This window comes from Oncorhynchus clarkii, chromosome 12 (genome assembly GCF_045791955.1).
Source record: "Oncorhynchus clarkii lewisi isolate Uvic-CL-2024 chromosome 12, UVic_Ocla_1.0, whole genome shotgun sequence".
NCBI classification, from domain to species: Eukaryota; Metazoa; Chordata; class Actinopteri; order Salmoniformes; family Salmonidae; genus Oncorhynchus; species Oncorhynchus clarkii.
Genome location: NC_092158.1, coordinates 29,283,992 through 29,307,928, shown reverse-complemented (window position 1 = coordinate 29,307,928; position 23,937 = coordinate 29,283,992). Strand labels below are relative to the sequence as shown.

Here is a 23,937-nt window from a genome sequence, read left to right as displayed (position 1 = left end):
TTCCTCCCACTTTTCCTCTCTCTGTCTCTCGCTCCCTCTTCCTCTCTTTGCCTTTTACTCAAGGTCAAGGTCACTGACTAGAATAAATATTCAAAGAATTGTGTCTCATTTGCTTCGACTTTATAAATGATTCAGTTCTCAACAAAAAAACACAAGAACCTACACTTAGTGTAACTCAATTTCACAGTATATAAAGCACATAAGATCTTTAAAAAGTATATTCGGTGTAGACTGATTAAAATACTGTATCTTGATGGCTTCCTGTGTAATGTATTTATAATGATGTATAAATGTATTTCTGACTGTGTACTGTATGTAAAAGGTAAATCAAAGTTTATGGCAGAGTTCACCAACAGGCAGCACGCGAGATTATTTTGGCACGCGGTTGGTTTTATTTGCTTGTGGCATGTATTCATGGATGCCAAAGGAAGCCAGGTTTCCCTCAAAAAAATGTACCAAGACGAAAATAACAAAAAACATATAAAATAATTTGTCACAATCAGCCTCATTTGTCAGAGGCTGATTGTTTCTGACTGGAGAAAGCATCCAGGTGAGCGAAACAGTGCCCCTCTGTCTCTGTATGTTAAGACCATCTATCTGATAATGTCTGGTCATAAAGAGCATTTAAACCTTTATTTAACTAGGCAAGTCAGTTAAGAACAATTTTTTATTTTCAATGACAGCCTAGGAACAGTGGGTTATCTGCCTTGCTCAGGGGCAAAACAACAGATGTTTACCTTGTCAGCTCGGGGATTCGATCTTATAAGGGAGTGTCCTTAAAGTTACCTCATCAGCTTAGTCGGTATTTATAGGGTAGTGTTCATAATGTAACCTCATTAGCATAGCAGGTATTTATAAGGGAGTGTCCTTAAAGTTACCTCATCAGCTTAGTCGGGATTTATAGGGTAGTGTTCATAATGTAACCTCATTAGCATAGCAGGTAGTTATTTGGTAGCATTTATAGTGTTTTTTTTTTTTCTGTTCTCAAGTATTCCCACGCATGCTAGAGATGCAAGTGATCGTATGCAAATGTAAGCAAGGTTTGAAATGATTATATTTTAGACAAATATATTTGTTTAGGGTTCTTGCGGTCTATTTGTAATTCTGATGTAATTATGTTCCGACCCCCCGACCATCAACCCAAGAACAAAATCGGCCCGCGGCTGAATCTAGTTGATGATCCCTGGTTTATGGTGTTGTGTGAATAGAGTCTTCTATTCCACCCCCAGTGTGTGAAGTGTCTACTGAATCAGAGTGAGTATCAATTGGCAGCAGCTTTTATTTCAGCTCAACAAAGCCCTGCAGTCACAGAGCCAGTAGCAGGTCCTCACGTCACTGGGCTAGTCAAAGACACACTAAACCAGCTTTTCTCCATATTCTTCGCTATTACACAACACCTGCTTGCTGACACAACCAAGCCTGGCCTGAATCCAGTTTGTTGATGCGGTTGTCTCTACAACATGAAAGCTACACACATGAAAGATGTGTACAATAAAAAGTACAAATTATATTTCTGGTGGTGTTTAAAATGGCAAGCAACATGACACAAGGGGGCGCCCTCTTTCAGAAAACTGATCATTATCGACAGTGTACGGGTCTCCATCACTACATTAACACACCCACTGCCTTGAATGTTTATATGCCTTATAATCCTGCACCATACTACAGGAAGTGACATTGCTCAATCCGTCTCCAAGGTTAACAGTAGTGTAGCGTGTCATTGTTGCCATTCATTCTTGTGTTTTCTGGTTTAGGAAGTTAGATCTGAGTGAATGAGTGACACACAGTCAGGGAGGATTCTGTGGGTGACAAGATGTGGGGGAATGATAGGCAGCCAATGTTCTGAAGTGATAGGATAAACCATGGCTCATACTCCCTTTGTATCACTGTCATCTCTCCCTTTAATGTCTTTAATGCCCCAATCTCTATACTGTATCTATCTTGTTAAAACAAATGTAGGTTACGAAAGTTCAATGAAGAAGGCTGGTCTGAATGGCTTGTCACTAGTAAGAATAATAATTCACATTGCTTCCTATCTCATCAGCATAGCAGGTATTTATAAGGGAGTGTCCTTAAAGTTACCTCATCAGCTTAGTCGGTATTTATAGGGTAGTGTTCATAATGTAACCTCATCAGCATAGCAGGTATTTATAAGGGAGTGTCCTTAAAGTTACCTCATCAGCTTAGTCGGTATTTATAGGGTAGTGTTCATAATGTAACCTCATCAGCATAGCAGGTAGTTATTTGGTAGCATTTATAGTATTACCCCTTTAGCATTGAAGGTATCTATCGTAATGTTTATAACAGTATAGCAGGTATTTATTGATAGTGTCATGTTATCATTCGCATATCATCACACCTTTATTATTAGGAAATGTGCTGACTGTCACACACCTATTAACTTCAGCCTATAAGCATGGCACGCTAAGGCAACTTCACCACTCTTGCTGATTAACCTATGGGCTCACTCATGCAATAAACACTTTCCTTTCTTTCAACCAATGGGCATAAATCTAGGGGGGGTATATGTCAACTCAAACCTTGAGTCTCCCACTTGTTTTGTAGCAACAATCTTCCAACGATCTTCCACCTCCACCAACTGAAGGCCCGTAAACAGATTCCCGTTCTCCCAGTGGGGGAGGCAACCAGTCATCAGCATCTGGCTCTGAGGTGCACTTCTCAGAGACGAGGCCTACCCCAAACTATTCCATAAAATTCCATATGGTATTCTGTCTCTGTTGTCATTCAGTTAAGCCTGTGCTTAATTGTACTTCATAGTCTTACAGGCAAGTCTGATTTACAATGTGTATATACACTGACCAAAAATATAAAGCACATGTGAAGTGTTGGTCCTATGTTTCATGAGCTGAAATAAAAAAACCACAAACTTTTCAATACACACAAAAGGCTTATTTCTCTCAAATTGTGTGCGTAAATTTGTTCACATTCCTGTTTGTGAGCATTTCTCCATTGCCAAGATAATCTATCCACCTGACACGTGTTGCATATCAAGAAGCTGATTAAACAGCATGATTATTACACAGGTGCATCTTGTGTTGGGGACAATAATGGGCCACTCTAAAATTGTGAAGTTTTGTCACACAACACAATGCTACAGATATCTCATGTTTTGAGGGAGTGTGCAATTGGCATGCTGACTGCAGGAATGTCCACCAGAGCTGTTGCCAGAGAATTTAATGTTAATTTCCTTACTATAAGCCGCCTCCAACGTCATTTTAGAGAATTTGGCAGTGTGTCCAACTGGCCTCACAAACGGGGATGGCGTGTATGGAGTCGTGTGGGCGAGCGGTTTTCTGAACAGAGTGCCCCATGGTGGCGGTGGGGTTGTGGTATGGGCAGGCATAAGCTACGGACAACGAACCAATTGCATTTTATCGATGGCAATTAGAATTCACAAAAATACCGTGATGAGATCCTGAGGCCCAATGTGAGGCCCATTTTTTGTGACCAACAAATGCATATCTGTATTCCCAGTCATGTGAAATCCATAGATTAGGGCCAAATTAATTGATTTCAATTGACCAATTTCCTCATATGAACTGTAACTCCGTAAAATCTATGAAATTGTTGCATGTTGCATTTATATTTGGTGCAAATAATCAAATTAAAAACATCCATTATTGAAAATGAGTAAATAAAATAAATCTCTACCTTATAAGACATGCGATAAAATGTGTTTACAAGTACATGTATGATATACGTCTATAGGCCTGATCACCAATGATGATTAGACAGCCTATAAGGAGGAGGTCAGTGACCTAGCAGTGTGGTGCCAGGACAACAACCTTTCCCTCAACATCAGCAAGACAAAGGAGCTGATCGTGGACTAGAGGAAACGAAGCACGAGCACGCCTCTATCCACATCGATGGGGCTGTAGTGGAGCGGGTCAAGAGCTTCAAGTTTCTCGATGTCCAGATCACTAAGAATTAACATGGTCCACACACACACCAACGCAGTCGTTACTTTACCCCTATCCATATGTACATACAGCATCTACCTCGAACCCCTGAACATCGACTCTGTACTAGTACCCCGTCTATATAGTTATCATCACTAATTGTGTATTTATCCTTCGTGTTATCTTTCTATTATTTTTCTCTCTGCATTGTTGGGAAGGACCCATAAGTAAGCATTTAACTGTTAGTCTACACCTGTTGTTTACTAAACATGTGAAAAATAACATGTGATTTGATCAGGAGAACGCAGTTTCCAGTCAACACCCTAGGGTGTTATGGGGCTGGCTGGAGGCAGGATTTGATCAGATAGGACAGACATCAGATAACTGTAGAGCCAAAAGGCAGGAGACCTGAACCAGCACCTCGTCTCCAGCTAGAATGGACTGATGATGTCTTCATGTTTGGGCCAGTGACATCTTCATGTTTCTCCTAAACTGAAAGCCATACTTGTGTACTGTAGGAATGAGCGGCAGGATCCACCGGGTAGGACCATATGACCATCTCTCAAACACTGTTAGGAGTGTTCGTTCTCTCTCTCTCAGCACAGTGGGATACAACATGGCCATCACAGTCACAATCCATGTCTATGTGCATCAGATGAGGAAGATTCAAACATAATACAGCCTTGACCTCCAGTGTCATTCAGAATCACATAGCTCTTCCAGTCTCATCAGTAGGTGAAGACGCATAATCAATTTAACCACCAAAATCAATAGCTACGTCATTATGATGAAAATAAAAGGATTGAGTACTATACACTCATTGATCCTGCCAATATTGATATTTGGTCTAATTGTGGCCAATAAAAGCTTTACTGCTAACATTCTACCCTCTTTCCTCGAGGCTTTTCCAGCCCTATCTGTACCTGGCTTAGTCATCCTCTTCACACACACACACACACACACACACGATAGTGTATGGATTTGGACAGCAGCGAGGGCCCTGCATTGATGTACCAGATTTCCATAGGCAGAGTAAGAAAGAGGGGGAAACCTTTGAGACGACAACACCCATGATCCTCAGCATGGACCCAGAAAGAGACAGATGGAACTGCTTCCTTCAATGGACACATTGGGCACATCAGATCACAAAAACGACATAACACATGGAAAACAGGCTTCTTGGAATTGTGGGGTTCTTCTTCTGCATTCAAAGGTGATTGACAGTTACGTTTATGTCCAGCAGTAATAGGCAGTCATTTATGCTGTCATTGTTGCAGGAAGCAGGAGTGTGTTAGTCACTGAAAGCTCCTGGCCCAGGAAAGCTTCCACCAGTCCTATTTACCTTGAGCTTAGCCCTTAGCCACCCCTAGATACAGGGCTTCCACCAGCACTAGCCCTTACTGTAGCCTACCCCAGATAGAACAGTTTTTTAAAAATTAAAAAGGGTTTCACTGACTAAATTCACAACGGGACCTTAATCATAACCATAGAACACACTCACAAATCTGCTGCCAAATACATTTACATTATTCCCAAATGAATGTATGGGCCATTAGCTCAGTTATAATGTTGATTATTCAAGTGTTAAAATAATTCTGTAAATGAATTTAGAACAAATGGCTACCAAACCAAATGTAATGAAACAGATGCCACCACATCAAGAGACTGCCGCTGGTGTCATTTCAGCCATATCTAATAAGAGTAGTCATCATACTACATAGTCAAAATACAATCACATAGTAGGATTTGGCGGTACGCCGTATATACCGTATCCCGGGGTATTTCGAAACAACATCAGTATGATTTTACAATACTGTCAATAATGTTTTTTGTTTTTATAAATTTGAATATTAGTATTTTTTAAATAAATACGTGCATTCAACTTGTGCACTAGGTAATAGATAAAGCAGAACGTGTTAACCATTATGAAGCTTACCAGTACTAGTTCCCAAAACAGCTGTTTGAGCAAGTCAAGTGTGTTTGTTTACAACGATAGACGATGAGCAAAATGGGAGCTTCATGAGGTGAGTACAGCACAACTTAAGTGAAGTGATCAAGTTACAGCTGTTTGCCAGCTATGCATCTTATAACTACTAAGTTAACTATCTAAGATGTACCAAATAAATTATTTCCAGCTGGGTCCTGCTACTTTACTAATGCCAGCTAAGTGGCTACACTTAGCTTGCAAGATCAAGCTTCTTGGTAACAGCAGCAGACACGATCCCGTCCTGAAATAAGATCCCTGCTGTCTAATATATATTTTGTGCATGCTGCATTTCGAGATACTTGCATAACTTTAGGAGCTGGGTTGTTAATAGTAAAATGTTCCCAAGCGTTCGTTAGCATTTACCTAGCATCTGCTATGGGGATTCCTTAGTACTTTTTGCATTTTGTTAGCATTCTGATAAGTGATGTTTTTTTGGGGGGGGGGGTTTACATTTGAACAAAAAAAATACTGTATATCCTGGGATGGCACAGTCAACCCAATCACATAGTTGTCTGTAAAAAACATGAAGTTCATAAAACAGTACCTGACATTAAAACTAGTGGAATGTACAGAGATCCCTAATACTCATATTGAGGGAGGGATGAGTGGAGGGTAGAAGAAAGAAGGACACCGACCAAAAAAATGCATCAGTCCCTGCCAAATAGTGGTCCTGGACTGGCCTGCCCCTCCAGTCAGAGACCAGTCCGTCCTGACAGAACGCCTCCCCACACCAGTCAGCAGAGGTAGAGAGGGAGACACGCCCCTGACCCCTGACCCATCACCACACTGTAGGGTCCTTACGCTCCTTCTCACTGGCCTTCAGCTTTTTCTCCTGTAGGATGTTGGCCTGCAACTCTCTCTCCTGTAGAACCCTGGCCTGTAGCTCTCTCTCCTGTAGGATGTTGGCCTGCAACTCTCTCTCCTGAAGGACCCTGGCCTGTAGCTCTCTCTCCTGCAGCTCTCTGGTTTCCTGCAGTTTCCTCCCCTGCAGCTCCATGTCTGTGTTGGCATGGTGGTTGCGGTACTTGAACACCATGAAGAGACCCAGCAGCACCAGGACTATGGCGATGGTTCCCCCGATGGCTGCAGCCAGGATGCCTATATCAGAGATGGAGACTGGAAGGAGCAGCACAGCCAGCACACACACACACACACACAACAATACATTAGTCCATGCTAAGGTTTCTATGCAACACACCAGTGTGAGTGACTGACTGACTGACTGACTGACTGACCTTTGTGGACAACCCTGAGGGTGACCTCTCCATTGATGCCGTGGACGTCGGGCAGGTTGCGGACCTGGCAGGTGTAGGTGCCGTTGAAGGTGAAGGGGACTTCATGCAGACTGATGGAGGCATCCTGTCTCAGGATGTCCCCTGACCACACTGCATGGCCCTTAAACCGCCCCTCTGTAGGGGGGTATGCCGTCTCCTGGTAGTAAAACACCTGACACACACACACAATTATGCACTGCTCTAAAATGTTGATGTTTTAGGTAATCCTCTGCTAAAAAAAAGCCTACATGTCTATCCAGTAGTCAAGCTGGTTTACGAGGCTAATCCAGTCTCCCTCCTAATTCAGACAGCTTCCTTGTTTGACAACTGTTATTTCTGCTTCCAGTGTGGAAAGGACACCTACCGACTCCTCAGCTCCCTGGTTCAGGGGACGGAAGTTCCAGGAGACAGCCACAGAGGAGTGGGACACTGGGTGTTTGGACTTAAAGGTGCACTTCAATCTCACTTCTGTCCCGTTCAACGCCTCCACCTCCTTGGATGTGAAAATCTCCATCCCAACGACTCGCAGCACACCTGACACACAGAGTGGACCCAATGAGACACGTAAGCACAGCTTACTGTGTTAACACTACATTATATACACAATAACCCTGAGAGTAGCATGAGCAAGCACCTTATCAAAGTCCTCACAGAACTTTGAGAGCACACTATTAAACACAGAAAAATTTATTTTGCAGACTCATGTGTACACATGATGACCATGAGAAGGTTGATAGTGGTTTCCGCAACAACCATGTCTGTTTACACATCTTCATTCTAAACTTGGTCAGCTCTCTTCAGTAAACACAGCCTCGACTTCCAAAAAGTGAAGTTGTTCGTTGACTACACTTTTCAAATCCCTGGAGCTGTAGCGTAGCTCAGTAATATGTGTACCCTCCCTCAAACGCTTCAACCTGTACTCAGTCAAACCCTTCAAGCGTGTTATCTCGCCTACAGTACTTTGGTTCACACTGGACCGCACAATCACCATAATGAGCTGAGCTAGAGTTATAAATCACACCCGAGTCAAACACAATCTGAATGAACGTATAAACTATTAAAAAAAATATCAAATTAGAAAGCAGGTGGTTTGGCCCTCCATTGATTCAGCATGGGTCTTCACAGACACGAAATTCGGAGATTCGGCCCGGGTTGGGTCCGGGTCCTAAATTCAGACTTCTGTCTCTGATCTGGGTCGGGTCAAATATAATTTCCATGGGTCTTAATTTGCAATTAAAATTGCCTACTGGACCCGATTGGACTCATCCTCAGTTAATGGAATGTGTGTGAGGTGATGAGAACTGCGCAAGCTTGTTATTCGTGTCAGCCATTTGCAACTCAATAAAACGTATAGCTTATGTCCAGCTGAAACTGGTTCCGGCTGCTCACCTCACATGTGCCTGCTGCCGAGGAGGGAGAGAGAGCGAGTGAAAGGAGCCTTGGCTACTGTTGATTGAGAATATGGCAGCATTTTTCATTGAATTAAAACAAAAGTAAGAGGAGAAAACCCAGAGACAAGTTTTATTTGTATTGGTTTTTTAAAAATGTTATACTTAATTTGATATTTTATAAACAATACAAAACATACAGTTGTGGCCAAAAGTTTTGAGAATGACACAAATATTAAATTTCACAAGGCTTGCTGCTTCAGTGTCTTTAGATATTTTTGTCAGATGTTACTATGGAATACTGAAGTATATTTACAAGCATTTCATAAGTGTCAAATGCTTTTACTGGCAATTACATGAAGTTGATGCAAAGAGTCAATATTTGCAGTGTTGACCCTTCTTTTTCAAGACCTCTGCAATACACCCTGGCATGCTGTCAACTAACTTCTGGGCCACATCCTGATTGATGGCAGCCCATTCTTGCATAATCAATGCTTGGAATTTGTCCGAATTTGTGGGGTTTTGTTTGTCCACCCGCCTCTTGAGGATTGACCACAAGTTCTCAATGGGATTAAGGTCTGGGGAGTTTCCTGGCCATGGACCCAAAATATCGATGTTTTGTTCCCAGAGCCACTTAGTTATCACTTTTGCCTTATGGCAAGGTGCTCCATCATGCTGGAAAAGGCATTGTTCGTCACCAAACTGTTCCTGGATGGTTGAGAGAAGTGACTCTCGGAGGACGTGTTGGTACCATTCTTTATTCATGGCTGTGTTCTTAGGCAAAATTGTGAGTGAGCCCACTCCCTTGGCTGAGAAGCAACCCCACACATGAATGGTCTCAGGATGCTTTACTGTTGGCATGACACAGGACTGATGGTAGCGTTCACCTTGTCTTCTCCGGACAAGCTTTTTTCCGGATGCCCCAAACAATCGGAAAGGGGATTCATCAGAGAAAATTACTTTACCCCAGTCCTCAGCAGTTCAATCCCTGTACCTTTTGCAGAATATCAGTCTGTCCCTGATGTTTTTTCTGGAGAGAACTGGCTTCTTTGCTGCCCTTCTTGACACCAGGCCATCCTCCAAAAGTCTTCACCTCACTGTGCGTGCAGATGCACTCACACCTGCCTGCTGCCATTCCTGAGCAAGCTCTGTACTGGTGGTGCCCCGATCCCGCAGCTGAATCAACCTTAGGAGACGGTCCTGGCGCTTGCTGGACTTTCTTGGGCGTCCTGAAGCCTTCTTCACAACAATTGAACTACTCTCCATGAAGTTCTTAATGATCCGATAAATTGTTGATTTGGGTGCATTCTTACTGGCAGCAATATCCTTGCCTGTGAAGCCCTTTTTGTGCAAAGCAATGATGACGGCACCTGTTTCCTTGCAGGTAACCATGGATGACAGAGGAAGAACAATGATTCTAAGCACCACCCTCCTTTTGAAGCTTCCAGTCTGTTATTCAAACTCAATCACCATGACAGAGTGATCTCCAGCCTTGTCCTCGTCAACACTCACACCTGTGTTAACAAGAGAATCACTGACATGATGGAATCACTGACAGCTGGTCCTTTTGCGGCAGGGCTGAAATGCAGTGGAAATGTTTTTGGGGGATTCAGTTCATTTGCATGGCAAAGAGGGACTTTGCAATTAATTGCAATTCATCTGATCACTCTTCATAACATTTTGGAGTATATGCAAATTGCCATCATACATACTGAGGCAGCAGACTTTGTGAAAATTAATATTTGTGTCATTCTCAAAACTTTTGGCCACGACTGTACACATGACATCATACAAATATCAACTACATCACACCTGCCCAGACCCACTAGCACCCCCCATCTCCAGCTTCCACATCGCTGGTCTCAAACTGTACCATTTTGTTGTTTCTCTCCGTAGCCCACACACTTTCAATTTTTAGATAAAGCATTTGACTTAAACCTGCATATTTAGTTAAAAGAAATTCATGTTAGCAGGCAATATTAACTAGAGAAATTGTGTCACTTCTCTTGCCTTCTGTGAAGCAGAGTCAGGGTATATGCAGCAGTTTGGGCAGCCTGACTCGTTGCAAACTGTGTGAAGACCATTTCTTCCAAAACCGTAATTCATTTGCCAGAATTTTACAGAATTATGACATAACATTGAAGGTTGCGCAATGTAACACCAATATTTAGAGACTTGTGGATGCCACCCGTTCGATAAAATATGGAACGATTCCGTATTTCACTGAAAGAATAAACGTTTTGTTTTCAAAATGATCGTTTCCGGATTTGACCATATTAATGACCCAAGGCTAGTATTTCTGTGTGTTTATTAGATTATAATTAAGTCTATGATTTGATATTTGAAAGAGCAGTCTGACTGAGCGGTGGTAGGCAGCAGCAGGCTCGTAATCATTCACTCAAACAGCACTTTCCTGTGTTTGCCAGCAGCTCTTCACAATGCTTGAAGCACAGCGCTGTTTATGACTTCAAGCCTATCAACTCCCGAGATTAGGCTGGCAATACTATAGTGCTTATAAGAACATCCAATAGTCAAAGGTATATGAAATACAAATGGTATAGAGAGAAATAGTCCTATACATTTCTATAATAACTACAACCTAAAATTTCTAAACTGGGAATATTGAAGACTCGTGTTAAAAGGAATCACCAGCTTTCATATGTTCTCATGTTCTGAGCAAGGAACTTAAATGTTAGCTTTTTTACATGGCACATATTGCACTTTTACTTTGTTTTGAGCCATTTTCTTTGGCCAAATTAGGTTCCAACTGTAATGTTGTGTTTGGCGCAATATAGGGCTACTAGCACTCAAACCATAAAAATGTAAAACCAAAGAGGGAGTGAGATGCAAAAAAATTACACGCCCACATCATAGCTAAGAGTGGGCGACAGCTCATTGCTCACTCTGACACACTGAGTTCTGCCTTCAAGGTATGATTTCATCCATCTCAAGGCATCAGGGGAAAAGTTGAACTTGGACAATTTTGTGATGAGAATCTCATGGTTAACAGTATCAAAAGCCTTCCTTAGGTCCAGAAACACAGCCCCAACAACGCCCCCTTTGTCCATCTTGGACTTCACATTTTCCAGAAGAAAGCAGTTGGCCGTTTCTGTGGCGTGTTTCACTCTGAAGCCAAACTGCATGGAGTGTAATGTGAAGGGTCTGTTGTTGAGGTGGGCAATCAGTTGTCCTGCTACACACTTTTCAACAACCTTTGACACCACAGGTAGTATACTAATGGGCCTGTAGTTACTCACGTTAGCAGGGTCGCCTGATTTAAAGACGGCCGTTATTATGGCCGACTTCCATACCCTTGGAAACACCCAGAGACCAATAGATGTGTTGGTGACCTTAGTAATGGGGCCAATGAGTGACTCTTTGTAGTTTTTAAGAAAAGGTAGAGTCCAGCCCAAACACATCTTTGGCTTTAGAGTTCTTTAGTGAAGACAGGTTGAGCATCATTTACTAGCACTGAGCCCAAGAAACCAGAGGAGGGGTTCTGGTAAACCTACGTCTGTCATGCTCTAATTTGGATCTTTTTAGAGAATAATCTCGTTCTTTCAACAATTTCCAGATTTCTCCATTTAGCCAAGGAAGAGTGCTCTTTTGGCCAGGTTTGGATTTGATTTTCTTTAGGAAACCATTTATTGTAGTCTGGATTGTGGATAGAAAAACCTGACTATCAGCTTCCACATCTGTATAGGACAAGAGATCATTCCAGTTAATTCCCTTAATTGTGTTTTCAAAATAGCTTAATTCACTCTTAGGTATTCTTAGTTGATCCGGCTTTCTAACAGTAGAGAGGTTAAACCTGCTCTTATAGACAGCTTTCTGGCTATAAGTGTCAGATTATGTTCAGATAGCCCAGTAACCATATTGAATGATTTAGTCACCCTCTCTGGTTTATTATTGAACACCAAATCAATCTGAGTTTTAGAGCAACAAGTCACCCTGGTTGGTCCTTTAACTAGCTGTGTAAGGTCAAAGGTATTAGTGATCCGTTTGAGGGTTTTCCTACAAAACTTGTCTTCATAATTAATATTAAAATCTCCCATTAAGATGACCTCTTTCAAAGTCACATTCCCTAAGCATGTTATTAAACTGATCAAAAAACACACTTTTGGTGGATGGTGGCCTATACATTCCAATAAGGGTAAAAGACATTTGGGGAGACAGTGTAACATTCAGGCCAATACATTCTAGTTCATTATCACATGACCACTCAATTTGTTTACATCAGACATGTTCTTTAATGTAAATCATCTCACCCCCTCCTCTTCCTTCAATCCTGTCTCTCCTGAAGACATTGTAGCCAATCACAATCAAAGCAGTATATGGAGAGTTTTTATGGAGCCATGTCTCTGAGAGGCAGAGGAAGTCAAGGTTGGAATCTGTGAGTAGATGTTGAATTTGATCACTTTTTGGAATGACACTACGAATGTTCAAGTGCCCCCCTAGTAGTCCCTTGGGCTTAGCTCGTGGGTCCCAGATGACTCGAGAGTGATTGACACATTGAAAAAAAGTTACATTTTCGGTGTTTTCTGACGGCTGGATTTGGGCCGTTTTGATTAGGGGCAGTTCGGTAGCGCAATTATCAATCCCTCCCGCCTGCACTGGATGCAGAGAACTAATTAAAACAGTCTTCTTGGGTATGACACTACAAGCTTGGCACAGCTGTATTTGGGGAGTTTCTCCCATTCTTCTCTGCAGATCCTCTCAAGCTCTGTCAGGTTGGATGGAGAGCGTCGATGCACAACTATTCTCAGGTCTCTCAAGGACATTCAGAGACTTGTCCCGAAGCCACTCCTGCGTTGTCTTGGCTGTGTGCTTTGGGTCATTGTCCTATTGAAAGGTGAACCTTCACCCCAGTCTAAGGTCCTAAGCGCTCTGGACCAGGTTTTCATCAAGGATCTCACTGTACTTTGCTAGATTCTCCCAGTCCCTGCCACTTAAAAACATCCCTACAGCACGATGCTGCCACCACCATGCTTCACTGTAGGGATGGAGCCAGGTTTCCTCCAGATGTGACGCTTGGCATTCAGGTCAAAGAGTTCAATCTTGGTTTCAGAGAATCTTGTTTCTCATGGGCCGAGAGTCTTAAGGTGCCTTTTTGAAAACTCCAAAACGGGCTGTCATGTGGCTTTTACTGAGGAGTGGATTCCATCTGGCCACTCTACCATAAAGGCCTGATCGCCGACAGCTGAACGGTGCCTTTTTTAATATGCTACACATCAAAACACAACCAATATTATTTGTGTAATTGGTTTCAGGCAGATTTTAAGGGCACGTAACTGTGGATCATTTGGCCAATAGGCCTATCGCTCATTTATTTATGGCACTGACAGCGCCCAGTCAGAGGTGTCTTTCTCTCTCTCTCTACTCACTCAGTCCCAAACCAGCACTGGTCTGTTTGGGTCTTTTTTTCCCCACGTGCCTTTTCGGAACGGGTCTGACTGTCCTCGGGTCCACTCGCAACAGACCTCCGTTTAATTTGTTTTTTATAGAAATAGAGTCAGGTGGGAAACCCACGGACAGGTCCAACTTTTGGACCCGTGAAGACCTCTACTCAGCATTCCATTGTGTTTATACAGTGCCTTGCGAAAGTATTCGGCCCCCTTGAACTTTGCGACCTTTTGCCACATTTCAGGCTTCAAACATAAAGATATACAACTGTATTTTTTTGTGAAGAATCAACAACAAGTGGGACACAATCATGAAGTGGAATGACATTTATTGGATATTTCAAACTTTTTTAACAAATCAAAGACTGAAAAATTGGGCGTGCAAAATTATTCAGCCCCTTTACTTTCAGTGCAGCAAACTCTCTCCAGAAGTTCAGTGAGGATCTCTGAATGATCCAATGTTGACCTAAATGACTAATGATGATAAATACAATCCACCTGTGTGTAATCAAGTCTCCGTATAAATGCACCTGCACTGTGATAGTCTCAGAGGTACGTTAAAAGCGCAGAAAGCATCATGAAGAACAAGGAACACACCAGGCAGGTCCGAGATACTGTTGTGAAGAAGTTTAAAGCCGGATTTGGATACAAAAAGATTTCCCAAGCTTTAAACATCCCAAGGAGCACTGTGCAAGCGATAATATTGAAATGGAAGGAGTATCAGACCACTGCAAATCTACCAAGACCTGGCCGTCCCTCTAAACTTTCAGCTCATACAAGGAGAAGACTGATCAGAGATGCAGCCAAGAGGCCCATGATCACTCTGGATGAACTGCAGAGATCTACAGCTGAGGTGGGAGACTCTGTCCATAGGACAACAATCAGTCGTATATTGCACAAATCTGGCCTTTATGGAAGAGTGGCAAGAAGAAAGACATTTCTTAAAGATATCCATAAAAAGTGTCGTTTAAAGTTTGCCACAAGCCACCTGGGAGACACACCAAACATGTGGAAGAAGGTGCTCTGGTCAGATGAAACCATAATTGAACTTTTTGGCAACAATGCAAAACGTTATGTTTGGCGTAAAAGCAACACAGCTGAACACACCATCCCCACTGTCAAACATGGTGGTGGCAGCATCATGGTTTGGGCCTGCTTTTCTTCAGCAGGGACAGGGAAGATGGTTAAAATTGATGGGAAGATGGATGGAGCCAAATACAGGACCATTCTGGAAGAAAACCTGATGGAGTCTGCAAAAGACCTGAGACTGGGACGGAGATTTGTCTTCCAACAAGACAATGATCCAAAACATAAAGCAAAATCTACAATGGAATGGTTCAAAAATAAACATATCCAGGTGTTAGAATGGCCAAGTCAAAGTCCAGACCTGAATCCAATCGAGAATCTGTGGAAAGAACTGAAAACTGCTGTTCAAATGCTCTCCATCCAACCTCACTGAGCTCGAGCTGTTTTGCAAGGAGGAATGGGAAAAATTTCAGTCTCTCGATGTGCAAAACTGATAGAGACATACCCCAAGCGACTTACAGCTGTAATCGCAGCAAAAGGTGGCGCTACAAAGTATTAACTTAAGGGGGCTGAATAATTTTGCACGCCCAATTTTTCAGTTTTTGATTTGTTAAAAAAGTTTGAAATATCCAATAAATGTCGTTCCACTTCATGATTGTGTCCCACTTGTTGTTGATTCTTCACAAAAAAATACAGTTTTATATCTTTATGTTTGAAGCCTGAAATGTGGCAAAAGGTCGCAAAGTTCAAGGGGGCCGAATACTTTCGCAAGGCACTGTATTTGGCAGTCTGTGTGTGTGTGTGTCACTGTCTGGTTAATGATACCGGCAGGTGGCTGGTTAATGATTGTGTGTCTTCAGTCCAGAGGTCCACGTATGAGAACCTGAACCAGCCAGGAAGTATAAAAGGATTCTGATAAAGGTAAAAAAAAAAAAAAAAACATCAAGTGTTCTGGCAAACATGAAATCTTCCATCTGTACCCATGTCGATTAGATTTATCTCCTTCAGGAGTTCGGCAGGGTAGGGGCTCGAGACAAACAGGGATTAATACCAGCCATGTGCATTCCTTTTTCCTTCATGCTCTGCCTCATTGCCCAGAAAGTCCTGTGTTATGGATTAAAACAGCCAGTCACTCTAAATCCTATCCACCCTGTCATGTCCATGGGCAGACAAGCAAAAGATCAGTAAAAAACACTGTAGAAGGTATCTGAGCTGAGGGAACCATCCTGGCGAATCACTGTATTGTAACAAACTACATTCACTACCCTAGAGTAGACATGACAGCACTAAAATCAATCAACCCGATGGCTGAGCTTCACTTCCCAGACAGACATCAGAAAGGCCCCTCTCTGCGCTCCCTGATTGGATGGAATTCATGTGATGACCGATGTGTTGTATTATTCAGACTAGAGCAGCAGCACATTAGTACTTTGAGTACAGCGAGGAGAGAGAGTCCTCCCATGTCCTTGAAAGTGTAACCCACACAAACAAAACAGAGACATTTACAGACCGGATGCTTTCATATAAAAACACTGGGTGTGATCCACTAACTCTTGGCTGAGTTGCCTCAAGGCAGAGCTAGTCAGAGTCAGATCCAAAGAATAATTACAATCTGCAGCACTAAAGACACTCCCCTGCTTCCTGATATCAGACAGAGCTATAGGGCGTATTATACACATCGGATAGGTACACAGTATAGACTTTCATATTCATACATCAATACCTGGCCTTCCATATCCATCTAACAATTATCCAGGAGGACAATAACTTATGATCACTATGAGCTTTGGCCTGATCAATCTGAGAAACATGTCAGAAATGTCTATATATACACTGCATGTCCAAGCTATAATGATAAAGTATAAATCAAGAGTAGACTACTTATTATCAAGATTGCGGAATCTGGTCACCTGACCGGTAGCCATCTGAGCCTGACAGTGGCAGAGGCGGGACCAAGTCACTATTATTCGAGTCACAAGGTCAGAGTTCTCAAGTTGAGTCCCAAGTAGAACGGGTCAAGACTCGAGTCAAGTCCAAGTCGTGCATTCTATGAGCAAGTCAAATCGAGACTCAAGTCAGGTAAAAATAAAATCATACATGCAACGACTTGTTCAACTACAAATCTTTGTCTATGTATTAAGACAGCCCTTTTCGTCATTTTGTCTACAACACATTTTGATTAGCATTTGTAATTGTAAAACTTGTAGCAGTCGTAGGGGCATAAAATCAGCAGAAGGCAAGGCAGGTTGACGTGCTCAGAGAGTAGATTTATGTATAGGTCTTGGTGATCCAATGGTGAAAGAGCCATTTCATACAAAAAGGCAATTTCCACATCCATTGTTACATTTGTACATTAATCTTAACCAAACTTAATGATTATTAATGATGTTTCAACACAATGCATACATGGAACAATACATTCTCCTATTCCATGTTCTGACTCCAAAGCGAAGGGTGCAGGCCATGTAGCCTATTTCTATGCGCACATAGGCGCGCGTGCTCCTATTACGCACAACGAGGATAACAGAGGCACGGAACTCCGACATAACCCAGGAAATATGAACAAAAGGAAACCATATATTGAATTAAATAAACAGAACTTCTACCCCATGAATCTTGTGAAAGGTCATGTGCACAATAAACATTGCGTCCACTCAGAGGGAATGAAATGGTTGGCTAAATGAAAATGTATTGTAGGCCTATCAAACATGAAATGTCTACATGTTGTAATAAACGGTACCGGGATGGAATGAAACACTAGCAATTATTTTAGTATTAGATATAGATTTACCACACAGGGCCAATGAATTTAAACATGTGAAAGCAATAGCAAACATTTCAACAAGAGAAAAAAAAACTCAATTGGCTGGTGTTTGGAGAGCGGCGCCTATGCTGAGTCTTTTCCACAGTAATAACTAATTTTAAACAAATTCCAAATGAAAGCTTCATAAGTAAATCATCAATTTCAAGCAATTGTTACATACCAAAATACCAGTAGGCCTATGCTAGTATTTGTTGCCCCACTGCTGATGAGCTTGCAAAGTAAACAGTTAATATTCTTGATCACCAACATTGTTTTGAGCTGCATATTTATTTATTATGGCAATACTCTCTACCTATAATTTAACATTCTTCCTCAAAGGATTATTGGCAATCACACAGGTATTTGCTCTTTATTAAAAAACAACAGGACCGAATGACTTTCTTATTTTTCTCCATTCACCCAGTGGGTCAGACGATGGGCACCAATCACACCACGAATTCTCTTCAGGTATTCAACCTGAACATCCGTCGTTACCCCTGTGAAGACTCCTTTAAACAGGTGCTCTCCTCCGAAGTTCAAAACACAAAACTTTTGTTCGGATTCTTTTGAGGCCCACTGCAATCTTCCTATGTTCTTCAGAAATACAATTAATCAAAATAAGCCCACTCCTGGCCACTGACGACTCCACTTTTTCCAGCGCATAGTCACCATTTGACACCCCAAACGGGTTTCACATGCATCCTTACTAGAGGTCGACCGACTATGATTTTTCAACGCCGATACCGATTATTGGAGGACCAAAAAAGCCGATACCAATTAATCGTCCGATTGTTTTATTTGTAATAATGACAATTACAACAATACTGAATTAACACTTATTTTAACTTAATATAAAACATCAATAAAATCAATTTAGCCTCAAATAAATAATGAAACATGTTCAATTTGGTTTAAATAATGCAAAAACAAAGTGTTGGAGAAGAAAGTAATATGTGCCATGTAAAAATGTGTGCCATGTAAAATATGTGCCATGTACAAAAGCTAACGTTTAAGTTCCTTGCTCAGAACATGAGAACATATGAAAGTTGGTGGTTCCTTTTAACATGAGACTTCAATATTCCAAGGTAAGAGGTTTTAGGTTGTAGTTAATATAGTATTTATAGGACTATTTCTCTCTATACCATTTGTATTTTATATACCTTTGACTATTGGATGTTCTTATAGGCACTATAGTATTGCCAGTGTAACAGTATAGCTTCCGTCCCCGTCCCCCCCTCGCCCCTACCTGGGCTTGAACCAGGAACACATCGACAACAGCCACACTTGAAGCATCGTTACCCATCGCTCCACAAAAGCCGCGGCCCTTGCAGCGCAAGGGGAATAACTACTCCAAATCTAAAAGCGAGTGACGTTTGAAACCGTATTAGCGCACACCCAGCTAACTAGCTAGCCATTTCACATTGGTTACACCAGCCATTAGGCTGATAGGCTTGAAGTCATTAACAGCGCTGTGCTTGCGAAGAACTGCTGGCAAAACGCACGAATGTGGTGTTTGAATGAATGATTACGGGCCTGCTGTTGCTCAGTCAGACTGCTCTATCAAATCAGACTTAATTATAACATAATAACACACAGAAATACGAGCCTTTGGTCATTAATATGATCGAATCCGTAAACTATCATTTCAAAAACAAAACGTTTATTATTTCAGTGAAATGCGGAACCGTTCGTTATATTATCTAACGGGTGGCATCCCTAAGTCGAAATATTCTTGTTACATTGCACAACCTTCAATGTATGTCATAATTAAGTAAAATTCTGGCAAATTAGTTCGCAATGAGCCAGGCAGCCCTAACTGTTGCATATACCCTGACTCTGCGTGCAATGAACGCAAGAGAAATGACAATTTCACCTGGTTAATATTGCCTGCTAAACTGGATTAGTAGTTATAACTAGTGATTATGGTTGATTGTTTTTTATAAGATAAGTTTAATGCTAGCTAGCAATTTAACTTGGCTTCTACTGCATTCGCGTAACAGGCAGGCTACTCGTGGAGTGCAATGGTTAGAGCGTTGGACTAATTAACTGTGCGGTTGCAAGATTGGAACCCCTGAGCTGACAAGGTGAAAATCTGTCGTTCTGCCCCTGAACAAGGCAGTTAACCCACAGTTCCTAGGCAGTCATTGAAAATAAGAATGTGTTCTTAACTGACTTACCTTTATACCTTTTAGTTAAATAAAAGGTATAAAAAAAAAATAAACAAAAAATAATAATCGGAAATCGGCGCCCAAAAATACCGATTTCCGATTGTTATGAAAACTTGAAATCGGCCCTAATGAAATCGGCCATTCCGATTAATTGGTCGACCTCTAATCCTTACTCAAACGCATCCCGACAAGAAGCGATTTATTATCATTCATACATGTATACTCCACTCCAATTTTAGACCATTTCCTTTTTGTTCCAGCTTTCGCTAGTACTATTGTCCTGTCAGAACACTCGACTTCACCAACTGTGCTCAACACGCTGCTTGATTCAAACTCAGCATCCACTTCCGCCATCTTTTCCAAATTTCAACCGGAATCTCCAACATCCCTCATAATTTGACGTTCGCACTGCACCCAATCCTATAGCTGTACAGCAAATCAGCAATCCGTTCGCTCACCACCCAACCTTTGTTGATTGACAGTTTGCTGGTCAAATCAGAGTGCGGAGTGTGCGTTTCACTAGCCAATCTGTTGCAGGTTTTTTTTCTCCAAGTGCGATGCTGAGGCTACTGTCTCTGGCTGCGTGTAGAGTGAAAGGTGCTGCATGGTCAATCCGACATTTGCAGTGGCCTTACAGAATTTACTGTGATAGAGCCTATGCAGAAGTCAGGGCATTCATACTTCTTGCTCTTCACGGAATAGAGCTGTTGTGAAGGACGTTGTCAACGAAGTGAGTTTGTGTTTATACAGGACCTACCGCCCCCACCTATCGTCAATGCAGAGCTATACGGTGTTATACATTTTGAGAGGCGGGCAATGCGGTAAGGAGCTTGATTTGGACTCTGCATGCCTCCGAAGGCTTCACAATTGCGTCACACCCTCCATATGGAGCCTCCAACCACATTTTCGGATCAAGTATAAGGTACTAGGTAACTATCCCCCTGTAATTCAGATTAAGACCACAAGATGTCACCAAATTATTTCCCCAACACTTTCCCTGGCTGCCACCCCAGCTAGCACAGTGGATCTGGGCCGATTCCGGCTGAGAGTCAGACTCGGCCGACGTCATGTGGCCCGAGTCTGGGCCGCATTAAGCAGTATTACTTGTGGCTAGGATGCGGGGATTGAGCTCAGGCCGATTACGATGTGAGTTATCTGACCCAAATGTACTACTTGGGTCTCGGGCCGATTGGGGCTACTCTGGCAGATGATTACACGGACTGCTTTATAACATTTCATTATTTATTTATTTTTCCATATTTTCTCATTGTTTCTGTGATTTATTTTACACAGCATTTTATGTCATATAGCCAACTATGTTTTTAAGAGAGAGCTTTTCAATTGGCATCTCTCCCCTGTTTTCAGTCACTGGATTAGGTGTGAGCGGTGCAGGAGGTAGGCTAATGAGTTGTGCTCCAATTTTACTGGGAATAGCTATATTTGTGACCTATGTACAAATTAGAATCGTGCAATAAATCAACATTTTATTTGTCACGTGCCAAATACAACAGGTGTAGTAGACCTTACTGTGAAATTCTTACTTACAAGCCATTAACCAACAACGCAGTTAAGAAAATATTTACTAAATAAACTAAAGTAAAAAAATAATTAAAAGCAACAAAAAAATAACAATTGTGAGGCTATATACAGGGGGTACCGGTACTGAATCACTATAAAGGGTGTACAGATTAGTCAAGGTACGTAGGTATGGGTAAAGTGACTATGCATAGATAATAATCAGCGGGTTGCAGCAGTGTAATAGTCCCAGTGGCCATTTTTATTAATTGTTCAGCAGTCTTATGGCTTGGGGGTAGAAGCTATTTGGACCTAGACTTGGCACTCCGATACCGCTTGCCGTGCGGTAGCAGAGAGAACAGAACAATAACTTCAGTGACTGGAGTCCTTGAAAAATGTTTGGGCCTTCCTCCGACACCGCCTAGTTAGTATATAGGTCCTGGATTGCAGGAAGCTTGGCCCCAGTGATGTACTACGCACTACCCTCTGTAGCACCTCACAGTAGGATGCCGAGCAGTTGCCATACCAGGCGGTGATGCAACCAGTCAGGATGATCTCGATGGTGCAGCTGTAGAACTTTTTGAGTATCTGCGGACCCATGCCAAATCTTTTCAAGTCTCCTGAGGTGGAAAAGGCATTGTCGTGCCCTCTTCACGACTTTGTTGGTGTGTTTGGACCATGATAGTTTGTTGGGGATGTGGACACCAAGGAACTTGAAACTCTCGACCCGCTCCACTACAGCCCCGTCGATGTGAATAGGGGCATGTTGGGCACACCCTCAGCAAAGCATAAGACAGTTGCCACATCAATGTTACACTGAATTAAAGAGTTAAGTTATTAAAATGTTATATTCCATTCCAATATTATATTCCAATTCATCTTTTTTTAACTTAATTATAAACAACTATTGAAAACCTTTTGCTCCTGCATGTCATTTTAAAGACTACTGTGATATAAAATCTTGTATTATTCAAATAATATTTAGTGCAATTATACATAATGGATATTATGGAAAAGAACAAGGAAAAGATCAAAGAAAATGTATGTACAGGTGACTTAAAGAAGGACTTTACATCAAATCTCCTCCGAGTTTGGATATTAATAGCGACATGTGCAACACCATTTCCCCCAATATTTTATTTAAATAATTCAAATAAGACCACTAGACTTAGCTTTTAAGTATTACTTACTAAAGAATTTCTAAATAAAACGGATTAAATGGATTTTAACACATTTGCGTGAAACCCTATGCCATAATCTTCTACCAGGCACCCCATGGGAGGGCCAGTTAGTTACCCTGGTACTTAAAAAGAAAAACACCCCTTTTCTAAAAGCAATATTTTATGAAATGGCAAAAAAAGTGTAAACTGTAGCCATTTGTTTCCCTTTATAGTTTATTCGCCTTAACATGACCTTCGTCCTATATATACTTTTTCTAAACGATCATTTGTGTCAGAAATTAGACATTGTTCTTAGGGGAGGTAGTTACTTCCTAGTACCCTGAATTGGCTTTAATCCACAAGACTCTGTGCCACAAAATGAGTGACAAAACATAACAAAACCTGGCAAGATCATTTCAAGACTCAAGTAATTTTATTTTCTATTAAGTGGAGTCTCAAGTCATCAAATGTGTGACTCGAGTCCACAACTGGACAGTGGTGTCAATGTGATTCGTGAGCAAGATGACTGCTGGAGCCTCTGATCAATGTTTTGACTGAATAATAATAGGCCTAAGTGTTCATGTAAAGCTATAAATTATCAACAATATTCGTTTGATTTACTTGATCATACAGAATAGCGACTAATTGCCATAGGACTGAACACAGAAATTAATTAAGTAACTTCGAACTCACCTGGCACTGCGAATAAACCCATAAACGCGAGGAACTGTTGCCATGTCCGATACATTGGATTGTCAGTTTGTCCAGGCCTCAAATACACCGACAAACTTTCAACGAGTTACTAGAAACCTCCAAAGGGGAAGGTTTTAAGGATAATTCAGGCGAATACCTAGACAGGTTTTTGATAAAGAATCCTAGTTCTAGGACTCGGAAGTTTGAAACTCACAGGCTGTGTGTGCGTGCACTCGGGGCTGTAGGCGGAGTCAGCATTACACACCTTTTGCCTTTGGCGGACTGGTGGGAGGCGAACGCTGTTGTAAAACATGTTTGAGTAAAACCTGTTTTTATCCCCCCCAAAACTGTGCAAAGTATTAATACTGCTGGCCTACCTTTACTTGTATCCTAGACTTGATGCAATTAGGATATGTCCAAACTGTCCACTGCTGCTCAAACGTCTTTTTTTCTTTAAAAAATAGGCTACTGAGGCAAAATCATCTTGAACATTTTCCGTTTTCTACCCCCGTCATTTGCGCAGAGGCAACGCATTAAGCATAGCGTACCTATGCTGCCCTACAAAGTGAAACAGAAAAATAGCTTCAAAGTTGTTTTGCTA

At 41.7% G+C, this 23,937-nt stretch overlaps 2 protein-coding genes across 4 annotated transcripts in view; one reads left to right on the top strand and one right to left on the bottom strand.

Moving 5' to 3' along the window:
* Positions 1–5,099: 5,099 nt before the first annotated feature.
* Positions 5,100–23,583, bottom strand: LOC139422997 (myelin protein zero-like protein 2). Of its 2 annotated transcripts, XM_071174535.1 has the most exons (5): positions 23,337–23,547; positions 7,546–7,715; positions 7,143–7,353; positions 6,815–7,023; positions 5,100–6,754 (listed from the first exon to the last, which is right to left on the bottom strand). In XM_071174535.1, the coding sequence occupies exons 1-5, from the start codon at positions 23,389–23,391 to the stop codon at positions 6,686–6,688; spliced, it is 714 nt and encodes a 237-aa protein (XP_071030636.1). In that variant the 5' UTR covers positions 23,392–23,547; the 3' UTR covers positions 5,100–6,685. The 2 variants fall into 2 exon arrangements, with proteins under 2 accessions (XP_071030636.1, XP_071030635.1); XM_071174534.1 differs by having other exon boundaries at positions 5,100–7,023; positions 23,337–23,583.
* Positions 5,903–23,937, top strand: part of LOC139422999 (platelet-activating factor acetylhydrolase IB subunit alpha2-like) — a 64,182-nt gene continuing 46,147 nt past the window's right edge. The window contains exons 1-2 of one of the 2 annotated variants that reach the window (XM_071174537.1): positions 5,903–5,944; positions 7,528–7,745. The gene's annotated coding sequence lies outside the window, so the exon portion shown is untranslated. Of the gene's footprint in view, positions 5,945–7,527; positions 7,746–23,937 lie in introns of those variants that run through there. The other variant, XM_071174542.1, reaches the window with a different exon arrangement.